The 20,885-nt window shown below is 38.7% G+C and overlaps 1 protein-coding gene across 2 annotated transcripts in view; it reads left to right on the forward strand.

The window, feature by feature from the left end:
• Positions 1 to 6,817: 6,817 nt before the first annotated feature.
• Positions 6,818 to 20,885, forward strand: part of AKAP12 (A-kinase anchoring protein 12) — a 76,859-nt gene continuing 62,791 nt past the window's right edge. Inside the window, exons 1-2 of one of the 2 annotated variants that reach the window (XM_088142038.1) lie at positions 6,818 to 8,583; positions 8,828 to 9,059. In XM_088142038.1, coding sequence (XP_087998164.1) covers positions 8,907 to 9,059 — 153 coding nt within the window. In that variant the 5' untranslated portion in view covers positions 6,818 to 8,583; positions 8,828 to 8,906. Of the gene's footprint in view, positions 8,584 to 8,611; positions 9,060 to 20,885 lie in introns of those variants that run through there. The other variant, XM_088142029.1, reaches the window with a different exon arrangement.

The raw sequence follows: 20,885 nt of genomic DNA on the forward strand, positions 1-20,885 counted from the left end.
CCCTACTGTTCCCATAATTTCTGACTCAGCTTAATCTCCTTATCGGTGGTTCTGGCAGCATACATTCACACTAACTGGGTCACAGATGAACATTTTAAGAATGCAGAATCTCCCACTATTTTTTGCCAGGAATTACATAATCTTCTATGAGCCTTTTTCTCAGGAGACTACTGGCAGGGCTTTATGACATCCCCAGGCTGCAATAAATGCGGTTTGGCTGTTGCAGCAAATTAGTTTTTGGGAAGTGTGTTGGGGCTTGACGGTGAGCTTTGTCATAAAGCACTTTACTTTTTCAGCATCTTTCTTTACAGTTCTTTTAGGGGAGGAGGGGTTAAATGGCTCAACTGACTAGGTTTCAGTATTCCTATGGCTGTGCATGACTGTGCATAGCTGGCTAGGCCTACCTGATCTGGATGCAAACAAACAAACAGAGTAAATGACCAGTGGATGACAAGAAAGAAATGTAGAGAACTCGAACAATTTTTGTGGCCCAAATCTGACCGGGCTTAAATTGAACCCCAAACTGGGGATGAGTTCACTAGTTAATTAACCCCCTTTTGATCTAGTTAAGTGTAATGAGGGAACAGGGTTCCTTGAAACACGTCCAGAACCAATTTCCTGGGTTTCCTGACTCTTTCCCAACTTCTCCCTTTACCTTCCCACTCTTCCTTTTTTCCCTGCAACATACTGCCTCCCCATCATGTATGTGTTAGCATGTGTTTCTGTGTATTTACGTATGTGTTTCAGTGTTTGTGTATATTAATGTGTACAAGTATGTGTGTATGTGGGTATGAGGGTGGGTTTGTTTATGAGTGTATGTATGTAGATGTTTAACTTTTTAATTTGAAAGGCCTTGCCAACTTCAGGCCCTGTTTTGAGGGTATGTTCCTCCATGTGCCACTCAAACATATATGGGGCCTTCAGCTCACAAGAAGAAGCAGACCTCTGCCATAAACAAGCTCTATTTGACTTGCATGTCTTCTTTCACATAAGAATCTTCCAGTTTGTTTTTTAAAAGCCTAAAATTATCTGGCTTCAATAGGATAAACATTTTCTAGCACTTTTTAAAATTGCAAGTTGAAATATGCCAAGATATCAGCTTGTAATCAGTTTGAAGTAACCAGATATAATAAGCCCAATATACACAGGTAAAGAAACATCTCCCTTCACGTCATAGAACTACAGGTAGTCCTCACTTAACAACAGTAATTGGGACCAGAATTTCCATCACTAAGTGACATGGTCGTAAAGCGTGACATCATGTCACTGCACCACTTAGCGATGGAAATTTTGGCACTTCCAGATGCTGTTGTTAAGTAAATCCCATGACGTTAAATGCAATGTCATATAGTCACCATTTGCGACCTCCTGCCAGCTTCACCATTGACTTTGCTTGTAGGAAGCCAGGAAAGAAGGTCGCAAATGATGATCACATGACTGTGGGACACTGCAATGTTGTAATTGCATGCCAGCTGCTGATTGTGATCACATGACCCTGAGAACACTGCAACCATCATAAGCATAAGGACCGGTCATAAGTACTGCTCGTTCTGTGCCATTGTAAGTTCAAATGGTCACTGAACAAGTGGTCATTAAGTGAGGATCACCTGTATAGCACAAATCCAAAACATGTTTTGGCTGAGAAAAAGAAAAAGATGGTGTCTTTTCCCATCCTAAAGACGGAAGTTTGTTGGACTGGCAGTTGAATCAAGATGCAAAATTTGTGGCCAGACAATATTCTTCCCTACACATGAAGCAAGCAAACTCAGAGGTGCAGGGTGGGCTGCATGGCAGATAGATTTCTGTCCTGCAATTCTCTGCCCCCATTTTGGGCCTCTCAGCCTCTGTCACTCAAGATGGCTGCTTCACTCTGGCTAATGGTGAGGCTGATCCTCTGCTTGAATAGACAGCCAGTATTCAGAAAAACTGACTGCAGCATAAAATTCAATATGTTATAGTGCTCAAAATCTAAGAGTGTCTGGTGGGTTTGATCTTCATGGTTAGATCTGAAGACGATGGTATTTTTTTTAACTATTCTTTCATGTCCTTGTATGCCTATCAGTGTGCCTTGTTGTGAAATCACAAATAGGTGTGGACGTGTTATATTGTATCGTTTTATGCTGTACCATTCTGTCTTCATAGTTTTTCTTGACATGAACTAGAATAAACAAGGCATAACATTAGGCTAGGTGAAGGAGGGGGCTTTTCCTCCCCAACCCCAGGCCATGAGATGGTTAAGAAAACTCAGCACAGTACTGAATAGCTGCATCTTCCAAGAGGAAATAGCCCCATTAAAACAATAAGCAAACAGCGTTCTCCCACAAATATAATGAGTTCCTAAGGAATGGGAATCTTGCAGGACGGAGGGCAAGTATAGGAATTAAGGTATCATGCCTGTTAAAGAAGGGGCTTTGTTGTGTTTCACACCCCACCCTATCAATACTATGCCCGGATCCACCTGGTGAGATCAACTGGACTTTTCTAATGCTGCACTAATATTCTAGTGGAGAATTGTGGCAGTTGGAAAACAGTTAAAGACCCAGAAAAAGGACCAGGGGAACAAGTATCCAAGGAAGGGGAAGGATATTAGATCTTCCCTCTTTGATCTTCTTACACTGGGGGCTTGGTAAGTTTTTAGCTATAATACAGGGCTTGATGTTTTGAGATGTGTCACGTTTTATGTTCATTCCTGAACATTTCTATGTGGGTTGAGCCCTGGTGAGAAAGACTGTTAATAGAAAATGTGTCTTCCTGGAACTGCCTTAGTTTCAGAGCATCTTTCATTCTGTTTTGGGTGCATGTCTTCAAATACACACACATGCACAGAGTAAATACCGGGGCTCTGCATTTTATTAGAGACAGATTCTTGTTAAGCAATATTTACTTGCTCTTTTGGGCCTTTTGGCTGTAAATAAAATTGAGAATATTTATTTGCTTCTTTGGAAAATGTGGTTGCTCGGTCTGACCTTGCAAAAGGATAGTGAAGGAGCTGGGAGCACTGATCACACAGACACTTTATCTCTGGTCTCTCAATACACTATACTGAATAAATGCAATTATAATACTTGAACTGAGTAACTATTTAAGGCTCTAGATGTTCTGAATTGTGGCTATGCCACTTCTCAAAGTAGACTGGGGTACTTCCTCAGAAGCATAGCCTGTGAATGGAGAAGAGAGCCCACTGCTGCACATAGAAGATTTGTTCAGTGCTTATCGGTTATTAATATTATCATGAATTGGGAACATCACAGGGAAATCAATTCTTATTTAATATGCAATTACTTTTTTGTAGCTACAGTTGAAAGCAACCATAATCAATGACATTAAGCATTTCTCTGTTAAGATATTAAGATACATTGTGAAAATAATAGTATTATAAAGACCTTGATTTAAAAATACCTTTCTTGGAAGGAAATTGTATTTTGTTTGATAGCAACTGGTTCCAAATAGAATTAAGACTGCACTTCAGGGACATTTTTCACACTTTGCTTTCTACATCTGCTTTATCTGTGAATTATGTAAAGGGATTATTTGCTGTAATTCCATTTTGCAATATTATGATCCTAACACATATATGTAGCTCCAAAAGAAGCTAAATAAGATGATTAGTAAAAAGTGGATTAGGAGACTGGATATGATATTTATTATTATTTATTTTATCATTATTTATTATTATTTAAAAATGAATTAGGAGAGTGGATATGATATTTATATCTCACCTTTATTTTATCCAACTCAAGGGAGTATACATAATGTTCCTGCCTCCTATTTTCCCCAGAACAACCACCCTGTGAGGTGGGTTGAGCTGAAAGAGTGAGTAGCTCGAAGTCACCCAGCCAACTTCCATACTTAAGGGAGGACTAGAACTCATGGTCTCCTAATTTCTAGTCCAGCACTTTAATCACTACCCCAAACTGGCTCTCTAGAAACTAATACAAACATATTTTTAATTACTATTAGTAGTGAGGCAAATATTTATGCAGAAATTTGTCAGGCACAGTAATCTTATCCTTGGGGAGAAATAATGTTGCATTTTTCTTCCCACTGATTCTAGTGGGGGGATAAATAACACCAGCCCCCCAATTACCATGGTTTGGGCCAACTTTGTGGATGTGCTGGGTAAAAAGGAAGCTTTGTATCTTACAAATCCATAGCTGCTTCCAACATACCTCTTTTATGTTCTGTTTTGTCCCCATTAGCACCACTAATGGAGCATCAGTTCTGACAAAATTTTCCGTAGATAGCATTGTTGGTGTCACCCAGTAATGGATCTTCTTACCTGCCAGAGTAATGGCGCTTATGGCCAGTTACTTGACAAAGATATCATTGTTCCTTAATTCTTATAAAAAGACCCTGTGTTTTAAAATCACTAAAACATCCCTTTTAAAAATGTTTATTTAAACTCAGATATCTTTTATATTTAAAGTGGTGAAGATCCCATTCTTTTTTGTTTGTTTGTTTTTTGCACAGAATCTGCTCTTGGTTAAGATAAAACTTGCTTCATATGTAGATTTGTTGTTGAATTAACTAGGCTGTCATGGGAAAAAAGGTTAAATTCAGTATTGGGATACACAATCCCATGTTCCATAGTTTGTTTTGTTCACCACTGTAACTTAACCTGATCTTGGAAATAATATAAAGAACCTGTTCTGCATGAAGAGAAAAAGTATTTATCCTGATGCTGGTGAAGGTTTGAGACCTTTCTTTGTGGATTTCTTTTCTTGTTAGCTTTCTAACAAAGAGAATCTCACAAATTACACTGTAGAATTTATAATGATATGTAAAGGTCTCCTGAAATTTAAGGTTAAGAGGACATGCCTTCCTCAAAAATTAAGCTGTTAAATTTTATCTTAAGGTGAATCACCACACATACAACTACATTTTCACTTAATCATAGATTAGTGAAAGCAAGTCCTACTGGTATCATTTCATGTGTTCCACATATATTTAGAACTACAACTTAATCTTCCAAAAATATATTCTAGACTTTACACATCAAATGATGACAAGGACATATATAACTACTTCCCAAACCATGTATTCAATTTATTCATTATGAATTAAAGTAATGCAAAAGTTTACAGTCCATCTATACTTTACTTTTTATTATAGCAAAACTGCATAAAATACACCCCCCTGCCCCAGCTTCTATGTGGCTCCAATCCCCTGCAGAAGTTACTGTCAAATTGCATTTTTTAATGTGATAGAAGGGAGAAATTATTAAATAGATAGGGATTAATCATACTTGATTATTTTCTTTTAATATAAAACTAAATTGAATTGACTCTAGTTTATGTCCTGCTCCTCTAGTTTTGTCTTGGCTCTAACTATTTTTTTGTAGGGGGCTCCCAAGAATCCTTAGCCCATGATTATGCACACCATGGACAGCAATGTCTGCAGAACAAGTCAAAAAAGTCAATTTGGCAGTCACAACAGCATGACCAAAGCCCCACTGCTTTGTATGTGCGTGAGATGTTGACACTTGTACAAAAGGAGTGGGGCTTCATTCATGATACTGCAATTGCCATTTTGACTTTTTTGTCCCCTCCACTGATTACGGAAAAGTCTTTGTGTAGAAGAGCTTTTGAGTTCAATGTAGGTATCCCAATATGAAAAACATTAGCAAGATACAATTGAATATTTAACAATTTACTGTAAGGTTATAAGCAAAAATGATTAATAACACTGCAGGTATGTAGCATTTTAGGGACTCATTAAACTTCAGGGTTGAACTACAAATTTATTTCTGTTTCTTTCTTTCCCATGTTGCTCCTCTTCTCTGTCAAGCCTTTTTCAACCTGCTTTTATTTCTCTGTCTCTCTTTTTATCAGAAGCTCCTCTTCAAGCATTCACAACCTTTCTTACATCCACAGTGGAAAGCAATCCCAGTGCTTATCTAAGCACAGGTCAAACTTTAAACATAGCATAGAGTAAATCAATGGAATCAATAGCACTTAAGTCTCACAGAATTCAATAGGTCTATTTTATGGACTATTTTAGGCTATGCCTGGATTCAGCCACTGTCCTCTCAATACAGTTTAGTCATAATGAGGGAATGGCAGTTTTCCTTTTTTAAAAGAAACTCATAATGTGAATTATTCCATGTTCCACAAAAATGTCTAACTATTTGTTTTCTAAAACTGTGTCAATAGGCAATGAGCTGGTCTAAAAGTGTTAGTAGAATGTTCATTCAGGACCCATAGCACTCAGTAATTTATTGAAACAAGTTAAATATATATAAAAATAATTTATTGAAACAGATAACAATTGTGTATGATCATCTCTACCACTGGCCCTGTGAACTAGGCACAGCCAGAACTGGATAATTATCACTTTCCAGAATCCATGCCTAAATTAATAATTATATGAAAAGATGTACTGTTCATATTGATAACACAGAAAAAGAAATGCAACTTAAAATTGAACATTCACATGTATTTTAAAAGAGAACCATTTAATTTAGAGACTGACTAGACATTAGGACTTTTCAAACTACTTAAAAATATTTTAGGGTAATATTTTATGAAAAGATCATTGAATCATTGCCAATTTAGTATCAGGTTATGTAGAAGTAAGAGCCACCCAAAATTTTTTTTTCTTGTCCATCTCTATTATTCTCAGGTATCACAAATCTGACCCTAGGATTGAGGTTTCAGCCATCTGCATGGCTTTGCAATGTCAGGGTTTACAGCAGTGTTGTCCAAACTTGGCCACTTTGAGTGGACTTCAACTCCCAGAATTCCCCAGCCAGCCATGCTGGCTGGGGAATTCTGGGAGTTGAAGTCCACTCATCTTAAAGTGGCCAAGTTTGGACAACACTGGTTTACAGTTTTTATCTATCAATTCAATTTGTATGACTGCCTACAATACTTGCCATGAGACTCTGGATGTCTCACATCAAGTTAAAATAGCAACAAAATGGCCACACCAGGATTTGACTGCCAAATCTAGCAGGTCTAATGCTATTTGTTCTTTTAACATTAGAATCCATTTAACTTGATCAATGATTGTGATGTTTATTATTGCTGATTGTAACATTTTATTCTGGTTGATTAATCAACATTAATTTATATGGATTGCAAGACACAAAGAATGTTCTGATTAACAGTGATGTATACAAATAGGAGATTAGAAATTTTTCAGAATGGAACTACTGTAACATTTGATAATACGCATATCGGTTGTGGTATAAAAACCATTGCAGTGCAATGAAGTTAAAGATTTATTGCTTTAGTACAAATGCACACAAACGAAAAAATTACCATAGTGTTCCCTGGATTTTTCTATCTCAACTTCATAGGACTTTCCTTCTTTGACACACACACACACACACACACACACACACGGTACTGTTTGTGAGTTTTTCCCCACTGCCAGATAATGGCAGGTGGTAGTGTAACTATTTTAATTATGCATCTCTTTATCCATCTGCAGCCTCCATAGAAAGAATTCTGTTTGTACACAATACACCAAAACACAAACAAACCTGTTACATTTTAGCCTAATGTATTACGTGAAAGCCACGGTTCAGGGTATTGTGCAAATCCAGAAAACTTGATTTATTTGAATAAAGCATCATCATTAAATTAGGCCATTAATTTAATGGCATGTCTTTCAAGTATGGAAGCCAGGAAGGCTACAGGCCATTGAGGGGATTGTAAAATGAGACAGATCTTCATCCCCATTTCTTGGCAATCTCATCAAAAGCAATTTCTCTCTTCTTCAGGAATGATAATGGCAAAAAGTACAGGGTTGGGAGAGGGGGGTACAACTCTAATGAAGATACTGCCCTTCATTTGTAAACCTTTCTTTTTCAAAGCCAGAATGACTGCACACTACCTTTTCATCAGTAGCACTAGGAGCCTTCTGTCTGAATCATATGCTGCTGACATGTCATTTTTATTTGCTGTTGCTGGATCCCATGATATGGAAAAATATGGAAATCATTTAGGTTGGTTGTTATATCGCTTACTTATGCAAGGGTCGGTGGCTTGGATGATACAGTTGCTGGCCCTTTTTACGTGATCTGACTTTCTCATCCGATTACCTCCTTCAAAAATTACTAGACTAATCCTGGATTGCACTCCAAATTTGGTTCTACCTGGGTCTATCTATGCCGTGCCTAAGTGTGAGAAGCCTCACTTAGGCGACACAGATTAAATATAAAAGAACACGTTGCCCTTAAAAGCTTTGAAATCCAATCCGTCTGAACATTCTAGTCCTTGTGATTTCTGCTCGCCCGGTAGAAGAGTAGGCATGTTAGAGCAATCAGACGCATCCCTCAAAGCAGAAAAGGGAGAGGTTGTTCAACTGAGAGCTGAAGGTCAGACGCTCTACAAAGCCATCCCCCCCTCCCCCGCCGGTCCTTTTATAATGGAATTCAGAGATGAGGTCCATTAATGGGAGTGATGGGAGCGGGAGTGACTTCGCCTCTTCTTGAGCCTGGGCACTTAGAAAGTCGAAGGACGAAACCGAGGGTGGGAAACAGCGAGACCCAGACAGCGCTACCTCGCCAGAGGTGCTGGGATCTCAGCCACTCCGCCGCCCGCCCGCCCCCTCGCCCCGCTCTTTCTTGACTCCCAGGTTCGCTGCTGCAAGGCGTGTCCGGGGCTCTGCTCATGTGATGGAGCAGGAGGGAGAGGCGGGCGGGGGACCAGGGAGGAGGTATTTTTGTTGGCTTTTTTTTTAAAGGAGTTCGCAGAAACCTCCAGGGTTGGTTCAGTTGCAGCCTGAGCACTTTCCTGAGCAGCCGAAGTTGAGGAGCAGGAGAGCGCAGCTGCCTGGACAGCTTTATTACTGCTATCATATATTTATCTTTCCTGGGCAGGAAGCGTCGCGTCTCGGGGCCAGAGAGGTTAGGGCAACGGAGCTGCGAAGAAGCCTCCCGCCACACATCGGAGAGAGCCATGGGGGCGGGCAGCTCTACGGAACAGCGGAGCCCGCAGGATGGGACCACTGCCGCAGGAGAATCCCAGCCCGGGAGCCCCGAAGGGCAGGCGCCAACGGAGGTGGCGGCGGCGGCGGCCGCCGAGGCTGAGCAGCCGGAGGACCCCTCCAAGGTACGAGGGTCTCTGTCCCACGACGCGTGTCTGGAAGAGGCTGCGAATTTGGCGAGGGCGTAGCTCTTTTTGGAGGACGTTCCGTTTCGCGTCTTCGCGCAAACTTTCTGGGGGAGCCCGAGCACCTGCCCGGGAGCGCGCGGGCACCTGCCTCCCCTTGTCCTCCGCCCTCCTGTGGGGGGAGGGGGCGAAGTTTGGCGGGGTGGGGCGTGGCGGCCGCGGCGGCGGCTCGGCTCTCTTGAAGCAGGGAACTGCGTAGCCGGCGCCTCCGCAGTAATAAACTCCTTCCTTCCTTCCTTCCTTTTGTCTGTCAGAAGAAGCCCTCCCCCGCCAAGGCTCAGGAGTAGGAGCCGGGGCGCTTTGGTCGGGCCCCTCGGGAGTGCGGCCTCCGGCGCCTCCCGGTCTCACCTCACGCCCTTTTCCCTTGGCGTGATGAAGGGCGTCCTAGTGCTGCACTGCGTTGGTTCTTTCGCATCTTGTTCTTCTGCGCTCTCCCGCTCGCACCCCCGGGAGAAGGAGTGAGGGCGAGCCCCCGGTCGCTTTCCTTTTGTGTGTACCGTACGGACTGAGTGGCGTGTGTGAAAAGACCCCACCCTATGGCCGGACGGTGGGGGATTGCTGCGTGCCAAGAGCCTCATGACTGCAGTCTTGCAGTCAGCCTGTGGTGCCTTCGTTTCGGGCTTCTGCAGTTGCAGCCTCTTTGAGGATGCTGGTGGGAGTGGTGCCAAAACGGAGGGGGGCGAAACAAAGCAAACTTGCGCCTAGAGCAACACCTTGGGACAGCATATCCTCTGCCCTATTGCTAAGTGTCTTCTCCCCTTCGCAGCCCAGTGTCGACCTGCAGCACGTGCGCAGAATAGGCGGCTGGCTAGGCATTCTTCCGTGCTGCGCAGGGCTGCGCTGCGTACCTTTTGTTTGCAATAGCAAATAAATGCCTGCAGTTTCTCGTACTCTGAATATTCACAAAAGAACCAAGCTCTCTCCGGAAGCAATATAATAACCGAAGGGAATGCTTTCCTTAGGGAGAGTTTGCATTACAATCTAATGATTGGACAGTTTTGAATTGGGGAAGCATATATACTGTTTAAACATGTTTCTTTGTAGTTTCGCAAAACCAAACAAAAAATCTTACCGCATTTTTCTTCCGAAAGAAAGATTGTTTCTTGCATTGTGTTGCCTTCCAAGGATGCAGTTGTTGTTTTTTTAAAAAAAAGAGTAATCTGTTTTTGGCCAACATTTTACATTCTTTAAAAGGATTTAAACACTTCTGTTGAACTATAGATGAAATTCTCCAAACTTGCTGTTTCCCTAATCTAATGTGTGGGCGTTTCAAAAGCTGAAGAACTGCTTGTGACTTTGTTTTTGTGACCTTGTGCCTTGGATTTTAACTCCAAAAATTTTCCATAATTACTGTCCTTCAGTGCATACTGTTGACAGTGGTTTAAAAAGTGTTTCTCTGTGGGAGTATGTCTTATTCTCTTAATGAAACGGAACAGAATATTTAGTAAGTTGAAAATAAGCTTTCTAATGTCACGTTTACAAAACAACCCAGCAGCAAAAGAAAAACGACAGTGAGAAAATGCTTTCTCTGGCTGGTGGTAAGAGAAGTGATTTAGTTGCAAAAATGTAACAACTGAAATGATTAAATGTATCAGAACTATGCCCAAGATAAAGCAACATTGGCTTGAAGCTTGGGAAAGAAAAAAAAACTCCTGCTGAGAAGGTCAAACCAGCCCCTTTTAAGCTATGTGAAAAAGTATAAATTATTTACTGTGTTTCAATTTCCCTTGGATTTAAACTCCAGGAAGCGTCTGAAGTTTGTATCCATATGGATTCGTGATGTCAAGGTAAAGGAAAGCTATGCAGTTAGCTTTCAGCCATTATGAGAAACGGAATTAGTCATAATAATTTTATGTTGAAAATTTATTTTAGGCAACAATTCACACACACAAACACACACACGTATGTATGTGTGTGTGTATACATGTGTGTGTATGTGTGTGTGTGTGTGTGTGTGTGTGTGTCTGTCTGTCTGTCTGTCTGTCTGTCTATCTATCTATCTATCTATCTATCTATCTATCTATCTATCTAATGTTGCAGTTGACTGGATGGAAGTCTAAACCATGTAATTCAGCAATACCACAAGAACTGCTAACTTTCAAGTCTGAAGGGTTAAGGATCCACTCCATCATGGCCTCCCATTGTCCTGGGGAGACATTGCCTCAGACAAAACGAGAGACAGGTCCAGGCCAGGCCTCTTCTGGGTACCTGTTCCTCCAAGCAGGGCATGTATTTCAGGGATTTTCTGCATACCAAACTTGCAGACTGTGTTTGAGTTTTCAGAGGGAAAGATCTCAGTTGTCTGCTTAATTTTCTACCCTGCCACCCCTGGATCCTGCAGAATAAGTCTAAAGGTCCATATGCTTCGGCCAGTTTGTTTTGGGAGCCTTGTTGGTCACAGCATGGTTACTTTTGATAGAAACGACTATCTAGAATTGGAAGTGATCAGCAACCTTTGCCTTAATGAGAAAATTGTGTCCAAGTACTGCATTATGCTTTTCAGTTCACTTATGTGGAAAAAATAAAGGCATATTTTCAGGGGCACTATTTGCTTCATCTCCAATCTGTATGATCCCCAGTGAGAAACAGGTTGCCCTGTGTGTCTCAATTTGCATCCTGCTTACTTGGCCCGGTTAACTCAATGAGAGCCACCTACACAGCCTACCTTGCCTGGAATATGGTAGAAAGTTAAGGAAAAGGAATTATTTGAGGAAGGGGAGGGCTGCTTTTGTATTTATACGGGATTATTGCAAGTATCAAGATAATTGGGAGTATTGTTCAACTGCAAAGGGACACTTGGAGAGCATGTAAACAGCACACAATTTATATATTTATAGCTAATTATATCTTCAAAACTGGCAACTTAATAATGAAGGTGATAAGTTATATAAACTTGCAAGCTAGCAGAGTGCCATATCATCTGCAAGCTGATCCCTAATACTTAATCCTAAAAAACTTATTAAAACTGTGGTAGATAATTTTGAGCATTCCTGAGATTATGTTTTACGAATAGCCCTGAAAGAAATGATTCTGACCCTCATACTAAACATAATGTTTCTTAGAACTTTATGCTTGGGTATAGTATGGAGTGTATAGTAAGGGTACATAAGAAACTGATATTAGAAATGTTCGGTGCACCTATTTATAGTAGCTCACTCTGAATGCACAGGATCACATAATTCTCTTCTATGCTAATTATTGTAGAACATGCTGCTTTTGTTATTTTAGAATAATTTATCACTTTGGTTCTGCATACACAATTATTAAAATAGATCAGCATATTTCATATTTTGTAAATCATATTCCATCTTTTGGTGGCATATTGGAATAATACTCGTTAAGAGGCAGTTCATTTATATCAAATGATCTTAAATATGCAAGATGTGGAATAGCCATGCTGCTTTCCAGAGATAATTTTTAACTTCCAAAAAACTGTAAAAGGATTTTTAAAAATGAAATTGGACAGTGGATCAGAAGCTTACATGAAAAATATCCCAAATTCACCAGCTTTGTTATCTTTTGTGTGTTAATTCAGTTATTTTTAGTTTTGCAAGTGTTTATATTTCTGTTTCTGTATTTCTACTGTAACAGAACTGGCTTTATCCATTCTTTATTGCAATCTTTTTACCAAACTTCCATATTGTGGTTGTAAAAACATTTGTGTTGTCTTGATTTAATAATTAATTCATCATTTTTCCAGATATTTTCATCACTTGTAAACCAGGAAAGTTTTGTGAAGTCATCTTGTATTTGTTTAGAGAAGACTTTTAATATACAGCTACCTAAATTATTTATTGGAAATTATATATAATTCAGATAATTGTAAATTTTGAACCAGAATATATTTAAAAATATATTTTCTTCCTTTTTTAAAAATAAATTGTAATATGTTGAGGGTTGTTGATTCTGTTGAAGTTCTTAAGTTAAATTCACTCATTCCACTCCTCAGAAACAGCACCTTACAGGGAAGATAGACAACAGTTTATCTTACCAGTTATCTTAACCAGGCAGGAATTACAGGGAAGTCTGTTTGCCCATATCTCTTCCTGAATTGCTCCTGAACTTTAGGAATGGCAGGGATGCTTTCAAAATCAAGTCAGTCTATGGTAATAGAATCCTGCACTATTTAATTTTAACATTCCATCTAGAATCAGAATTTCCCAGAATTCATTCTGACTTGATCTGTTGAACAGAATAGAACATTTAGTTTTTGAGGAGCGGGGCAGATACTGATAGCTACTTAATGTTCATTGCTTAATTCACTTAACAAGATCTGAATCAAAAGTGCATTCTGTGCAATTTTGTGTAAAACAACTATTGAATTAAAAAGAACTTGTTCCTGGGTAAGCATATGCAGAATTGCATTCTCATACATTAATCTCCATATTTGACCATAATATAAAAGTATATTGCTTTCCAACTTAGAATCATAATAGCAAATTAATAATTAATGCTGGTGTAACTACTCAACCTTTCAATATCATATTTTTGCTCAATCAGTTGCAAGACAAAATGGAACAAAGTAATTTAGCACTTACCTTTAGTCTGCTTATATAATCTTTAAATAGAAATAGTTCCTATTAAGGGCTATGCATTTGACTTGAGCAAATCCCAAAGAATTCAGGATTTGAGAGAGTCTGTAACATAACTTAAAAAATATGGATAGCTCCAATCAGTCCTGCTGTAAATAAGAATCAGAATAGATTGGGTCTGTTCCTGATTTGCTACACTGGAAGATCACGTGCTACAAATGGTGACTGCTAAGACTGAAGGGGGTGCTTCCATAAAATGCCATGGTGGAGAGGAGAGAGAAGAAGAGGAGGTTTATACTCAGTGATCAGTAGGACTTCCTCAGATCAGAGTAACCTTTGTAATCTGGCCAATCTGAAATGGAGAGATCTTTGAAAATAGATAATTAGTTTTATCTTTCATCCCATCTATCTTTTTCCCAGTCTTTCATCCTTGGCAGCTGTATTCTTATATTTTGTTTAGTCACCTGAATTAAAACACGTTTAACTTTTTTTTTTTTAAATCACATACACTTTTGTTGCCTTATAACTTTCTTTATTACTTCTTACCAACCAACCAACCCCTCCTCCCTCTATGGCACATTCAACCCCTATTAGCCCTTCAGGGTAGTCCAGACAAGAAGTACAACAATGAATACTAACTCTGTCTTTATTTTAAGGTTACATTAACAGAATCTTGCAAGACTGAAAATATTTCTCCCCTCGTCCTTTTGCTCTCTGGAAAACTAGGGAGGGTCCCTTCTTAAATGCTTCCCATGCCTCCTCTCCTTCTGTGGACTTGAATATCTTTTACATGCTGGTTGTCTAGGCTGCAGCTCTTCCTCCTTTCTCCCAACATCATTCTCACATACCATTGCATCTCCTTACAATGTTCCAACTTTTCTGTAAATGTTGGCCTATCCTAATAAAAGATAAATGTTTGAGGAATTTGTACTTCATACTAGATAATGAGGGAAGCTCTATTTTTTTCTAGCCTGCTTTTCATCTAAGGAATGAGTCGGAATGGCCTCCCCCTGCGGTGATCTGGTTGGAGCAGACTATTTTGAGAGCCAGAAATCCAGTCCCTGGAAGTGGGTACAGTCTTGGTACATCCCTAGTTCCTCTGTAGTGTGCTTGATACAATTGGATTGGGTTATATGTACAGTTTAACTGTAAAAAAAAAAAAAAGCCATTCCAAAGATTTGCTTGGGGTGTTAAGATAGTTAAGCCTTTTTAAAGAACAAGCCACTCTGTATTACAAGTGAGAAATCTGCTCTGTTAATGCAGATACTCTTAATGTTTGTCATTTGGATGAATTGTTAAAAGTAGTAACCCTGAAACAAACAGAAGATATTAGAATTTAGGGTTAAACATAATGGCATACCCAGACATCATACTAAAGCATAAGCTTATATCATGTAAATGAGAAGCAGGAAAGCCTTGACTTGTGTTCTTCTGTCTGAAGTAACCATTAGGAGATCAGAAGCTTGTATTTCCCTTTTAAATTAAGCCTAGCTGATTTATTAGGCTTATATCCTACATATCCCAGTAAATATTTTTGAAAAATTTAGCATATAGCTGAAATTATGCTAGAATGCCTTTCCCATTATTGCATCATAAAGTTCCATCTAGATTTGTATGAATCTCAGAAATGCATTAATTTGTTTCAGTTAGTCTAATATGTATGGTTTCTTTTACTTGCGGGATGAATTAGGAGTCAAGTTATGAAAAAAGGTCTCGAAAGGTGTAAAGGTCTTGCCACCATGTTAATGGAGCAAAATGCCTGGCAAACTCTTAAGACTGCATTCCTTCACAAAAATATATTAAGGGTGATGTATATAGTCTGCAGTATATGAAAAGTTCTTCATAATGTAAAGATTAGTAAATACTGCCTGTATAATACTCTAGTCACGATACCAATAGTAGCATGACAAATAGCAATTATAATGATGATAATGTTTGAATTTTTTGGTATAATTACAGCTGTGCAAATTGGTTGTAGCAATAGTATTTTACTCACTATTCTGAAAACAAATGTCTGGTTATTACTTTTCCCAGATTTTTCTCACATACCCATATTTTCCCAGATTTTTCTCACATATCCATATTTTCACCTCCTGGGGAACTGATCTTTGAGAAACAACCACAAATCTCACTTGGGTACACAGAATTAATTGTGTGTGTCTTCCTCCAAATGAGGACATGGGTTTTTTTTTGTTTTTTTGTTTTTTGATTGTTTCTTTATTTGTTTCAAATATTGGGCACACACATATATATATTCTATCACAAAAAATTAGTATTATTTAATATTTGTGGGATCGTCTTAATTTTTGTTAAATCTGGCAAACCCATAATACATTGGTAAACATTATTTAAAGTATATAATCTAAAACACTCTGGCTCATGCCGTGCATGTTTGTCAATTTTGAATTTAGCAGGTTGGTTCCTCTGTCATCAGGAAGAATCGTCATCACTTTAAAAATAACATTGTACATAATAGATGTAGATTGAGTCTGGAGTGGTTAGCTCTCCAGCATATGGAATACAGGTAGTCCTCGCTATCTGTGATGGAAGGCATTCAAGGTTACGGGGGGGGGGGGGTCATTCCAAGCATCTCCTCAGCCCCCAGCTGGACTGTGTGAAAGTAAGGGGGAAGAGATTGGCCCCTCCCTAAGGGCTTGATGGTTGTAGTTGCTCTTGTTGGGGAGTTAGAGTTAGTCTGGTGAGATTCTGTCTATTAGGTGCAAGCAAATAAAAGAGCTGAGCTGATTTCTGGACTCTCTCGTGTGATTCTTGGGCTGAACCTGACACTATCCGACCAAAGTTGGGACCAGAACTTTGGTCACTAAGCGAGGTGGTTGTTAGGTGAAACATCATGTGACCGCATCACTTAGTGACCACAATCTCAGCAATCCCTGCTGCTGTCATTATGTGAATGCCCCGGTCGTTAGGCGAGGCAACTTCCTTCTGGCTTCCCATAATCAAGTCAGTGGGGAAGGAAGTTGCAAGCCCCAGGCACTGCCAGGTGGGGGAGTGAGTGAAAGGGTGCATGGGGGTGCATGGGAGGGTCAGGCAGCATGGAATATTAGAACATCTAAGACAGTAGGTGTGCCAGCAAAATTTGGTCTGGGGTCATACAATCAGATCAGCCTAAATAGAGTAAGTGTACTTCATTTATGGAAAAAAGGAATCTTAGTCACAGGAAGAAACTCTGAAAACTAAAGCAGAAAAAATATCCCCAATTTTTAAAAATAAGAAAAGATCTAAATGGTTTTCAACATAAGCTATCCTGACAGGGAAAAATGGAGGATAAAAGCCTTGGGCAATAAAAATGTTGTATAATGGCTGAATGCAAACTTTCAGGCTCAGATATCAGAAAAAGAAAGTAATTTCAGTGAATATCAACAAATGGAGGAAAAGAACAAGAAAAGGAAAATGAGAGCTGTTTTTAAGATCAGAAATTACAGGAAAATTTATGGCTAACTAGGACAACTTAAGAATAATTGTGGAAAAGATCTAATACAGGCAAATGAAATTAAAGGAATATGAAAGTTTATATTGAAATCTTTTACAAATGAGATTACAGAATGTCAGAAACATTTGTAGAGAGAGAACATGTTCAGCAACTCACTCCTAGAAAGTGAGGTATAAGAGGCAATAAACCAGCTGTGCCAGATTCAGATAAAATATTCACTGAATTGTTTAAAGCTGCAGGAAAAGAGGCAAAGTGCTAACAGTTTCATGTCAGTAAATATGGAATAAGACTGTGGTCTAGGGATTGGGAAAAAAAGAGGAACAGATTTGGGTATGGAAAGAGAAATATCAAATAAATGTAGGCTTCAGAAAGGGCAGAGGAATATGATAGAGAACATAAAACAGATTTTTAAAAGCACATAATAAAGCAAGATGATCTAAGGAGGATTACCTTTTCTTTCTTAATTACAGGAAGGCCTTTGATTGTATGGATCATGCCAGAATGCGAAACATACTAATGCTATTACAATGAATAAGAAGCTACTATAATTTAGTTTGAAGAAACAGAGTGGTTCAGAATTGGGAAGAGACAAGGATGCATATTGTCCTTAACTCTTTTTTAACATGTACAGCAAATGTATTAAGAATGAAGGGCTTGCAAGTAATAAGAACTAGGATCAAAATCGGATGTCAGAACATTGTGAGATATATAGATGACACCTTTTTGTTAAGTGAAAATGTAGAAGACTTAGAAAAGCTCATAAGGAAAGTAAATGGAAAGTAAAAAAAACTGGTTTAAATTTAAATGCTAAGATGACAAAGATAGTGTCAACAACATGCTTAGTAAACTCATGATTAACAGTCAAGAAATGAAGTTGGTAGATTTGTTTTCTTGTGGTCAAGAATAAATGCAGATGGACATTGAGAACAAGTAAAAGAAAGGATACCTTCAAAGTATGGATTTAGAGATAGTGAATAAAAGTACCACAGACTGTGAAGAACCAGCCAGTCGGTTCTAGATGAAGTAAACACCGTTTCCTCGAGGTGATGATCAGCTTAAAAGCTTAGCAAATCAACCATGGACTAGAAAGAAGAATTATGCTTGGTGAGGTTGAGGAAAGGAAGGAGAACAGATAATGTGGATGGATGAGATCAGTATTCTCAATAGAATGTCTGTGGAAGAACTGTGGACAATTGAGATCAAGGGTATTTATCCATAGAATAACTAGGAGCCCAATCCAACTCCATGGCACCTGAGTGTCTTTGTTATCTCCTATTGAAAAGCATTGAAGAGGCAGTATTGGAGAAATCGTTGGCCTTTCTATCTCCTCCCAGAAATAGTCTGCCTAAGAATCAGCAAGCTCCTTTTCATAGATACATAGGAATGCAGCCTTCAGTTTGGACTAGTGGTTAAGGCACCAGGCTAGAAAGCAGGAGACTCTGAGTTCTAGTCCTGCCTTAGGCATGTAAACCAGTTGGGTGGCTTTGGGCTAGTCACTTTTCCTAGGTTGTTGTCTTAGGGAAAATAGAAGGAGGAAGGAGTATTGGGTATGTTCACTGCCTTGAGTTATTTATAAAAATAATAAAGGTGGGATAAAAAAAAATACAGATAATGTGCTTTTCATCAAAAGCCAGCATAACTGGTGGATTTTAATTTAAACATGAATGTTCTAGTACCTTTTAATGCATTTCAAAAGGTAATATTTTGTGTAAATTGATGTAAATACAGTATGAGACCAAACCCAGACTCTAATATCCTTCCCTAAATTTGCAAAGAATTATCTGTTGTCAGCTATTTCTGGACATTTGTGGAACTGCAACTGACAAATAGTCTTTCAGGGATGAGGAAGAATGCTGGGAATGTTTAAGTGCTTTTGAAAATAGGTCATGGTTTAAAAAAGCTTCACAAAAGGAATAAAAGTTTTGCAAGAAAGTAAACTTCCCAGCAAAATTTACTTGGGCAAAATCCTTGTACTTTCCTAGTCAAGCCCTGGTAACTGAAGTGTCATTAATTTGATAATTCTGTTTTAAATAAAAATAGCTACTTCAGGGAGAATGCAAAGGACCGTTAGTCCACTTCATGGAAGATCCTTCTTCTCTTTCTCTTTGTCATTTTCCATTAGAAATTATCTCTTGCAGCTGTCTCTTCATCAGAGACAAATAATAATTTGGGGAGGGATCCATGGGAAATATGAGAAAGGGCCAACCCTTCCCCTTTACCCAATGATTTGCAGTCTCAGACAGGATTTATCCCACCCTCTCTCCTGCATCCCAGGTGATAATTTTATTCACTCAGGGATAAAATTGAAATTTATATGTAAGTAAGTCTATTTAATATTATATCCTCTTGAACCTAATCAAATTCATTTTTACCAAGAACAGAGTCCTCCTGAATTCAGTAGGATTTGTTTCCTTGTCCATGTGCAAAAGTGTGCAGCTTTAGTTTTGTAATCAGAATATAGTTTGAGAAAATGAGGTGTATACAGTGAGGTATGGCTGCTGTGGGCTGAAAAGGTGCTTATGAAAAAGGAGAGCATCCTGCCCAAAATTATCTGAACAAAAATTAGTCAATATGTGTAATCATTTGTTTCCACATTTTTAACTTACATATGTAATTTCTCCCTCATAAAAAGGTTCATTTTGGTTCATCACTTGAACCAAAAAATTCATTCACACCACATCAAAGGCTTTTTCTGCATAGAGTACATAGCTAATATATTGACCAAAAATATAATATTTTCTGAGGCTGGATGTCCTTTTATAAAACCAGATTGTGTTGGATGAATTATTATGGGTACCACCTTCAGTAATCTCTCTAGGGTAACTGTTAAAATCTTAGTGTCAGCATTTAACAAAAGTATTGGGTAATAATTTGTATAAAAGGATCCTTATCAGCTTTCAAAATTACAGTTATGTAAGTGCCATAATGAAAAGCTGGCAAAGCCTCTTTTTCATAAATGTCTGATATATCTCTAATAACATAGGGTTATTTATTTATTTAGTGCCGTCAAGTCAGTTTTGGCTACTGACAACTACCTGGACTACCTTGCAGTTTTCTTGGCTTGGTTTGCCCTTGCCTGCTGCCTAGGGCTGAGAGAGAGTGACTGGCCCAAGGTCACCCAGCTGGCTTTGTGCCTAAGGCAGGACTAGAACTCACGGTCTCCCGGTTTCTAGCCTGATGCCTTAACCCCTACATCAAACTGGCTGTCAACTTAGCAACTACTCTCCTCTTCCTCCTCCTTTGAACTTTGCTCTTGTTATCTCAAGTGGCCATTGGCTTTTTCCATATTCGCCAAATGACATCATCAATAGTGCCATAAATTCCCTATAATGTTATGGGTACAGCAAAATCCTGCAACTCTGGGGCTGAAATTTCTGGAAGATTTATTTCATTTTTAAAAAATGTATCTGCTCACTGGACATATCAGTATTTGTGGAATATAAACCTTTGCAAAACTCACAAAATTGAAAATTAATTTCATTATAATCACTATGAATCATCACCATGAAATCTGTATTTTTTTTCAGACAAGAGGCCAATAATTTCCTGGGTTTGCTTCCTATTCTCAATAAATCTATCTCCTTTGTTTTAGAGAATATTATATATTTGGTTCATATAATTTAATTGACTAAAAAAGCATGATATGCATTCAAAGTCTGATTTCTGGCATATATATTCAATATTTTTATTTTATTTATATACTTATTAGATGAATTTATATAGCCACCCATTTTAATCAAATAACTCTGGGCACGTAAAAACATAAACTACATACAGTAATAA

This window comes from Python bivittatus, unplaced genomic scaffold (genome assembly GCF_059951505.1).
Source record: "Python bivittatus isolate LINGU-HERP-01145 unplaced genomic scaffold, Pbiv_v1 ctg000020_np1212, whole genome shotgun sequence".
Lineage (NCBI taxonomy): Eukaryota > Metazoa > Chordata > Lepidosauria > Squamata > Pythonidae > Python > Python bivittatus.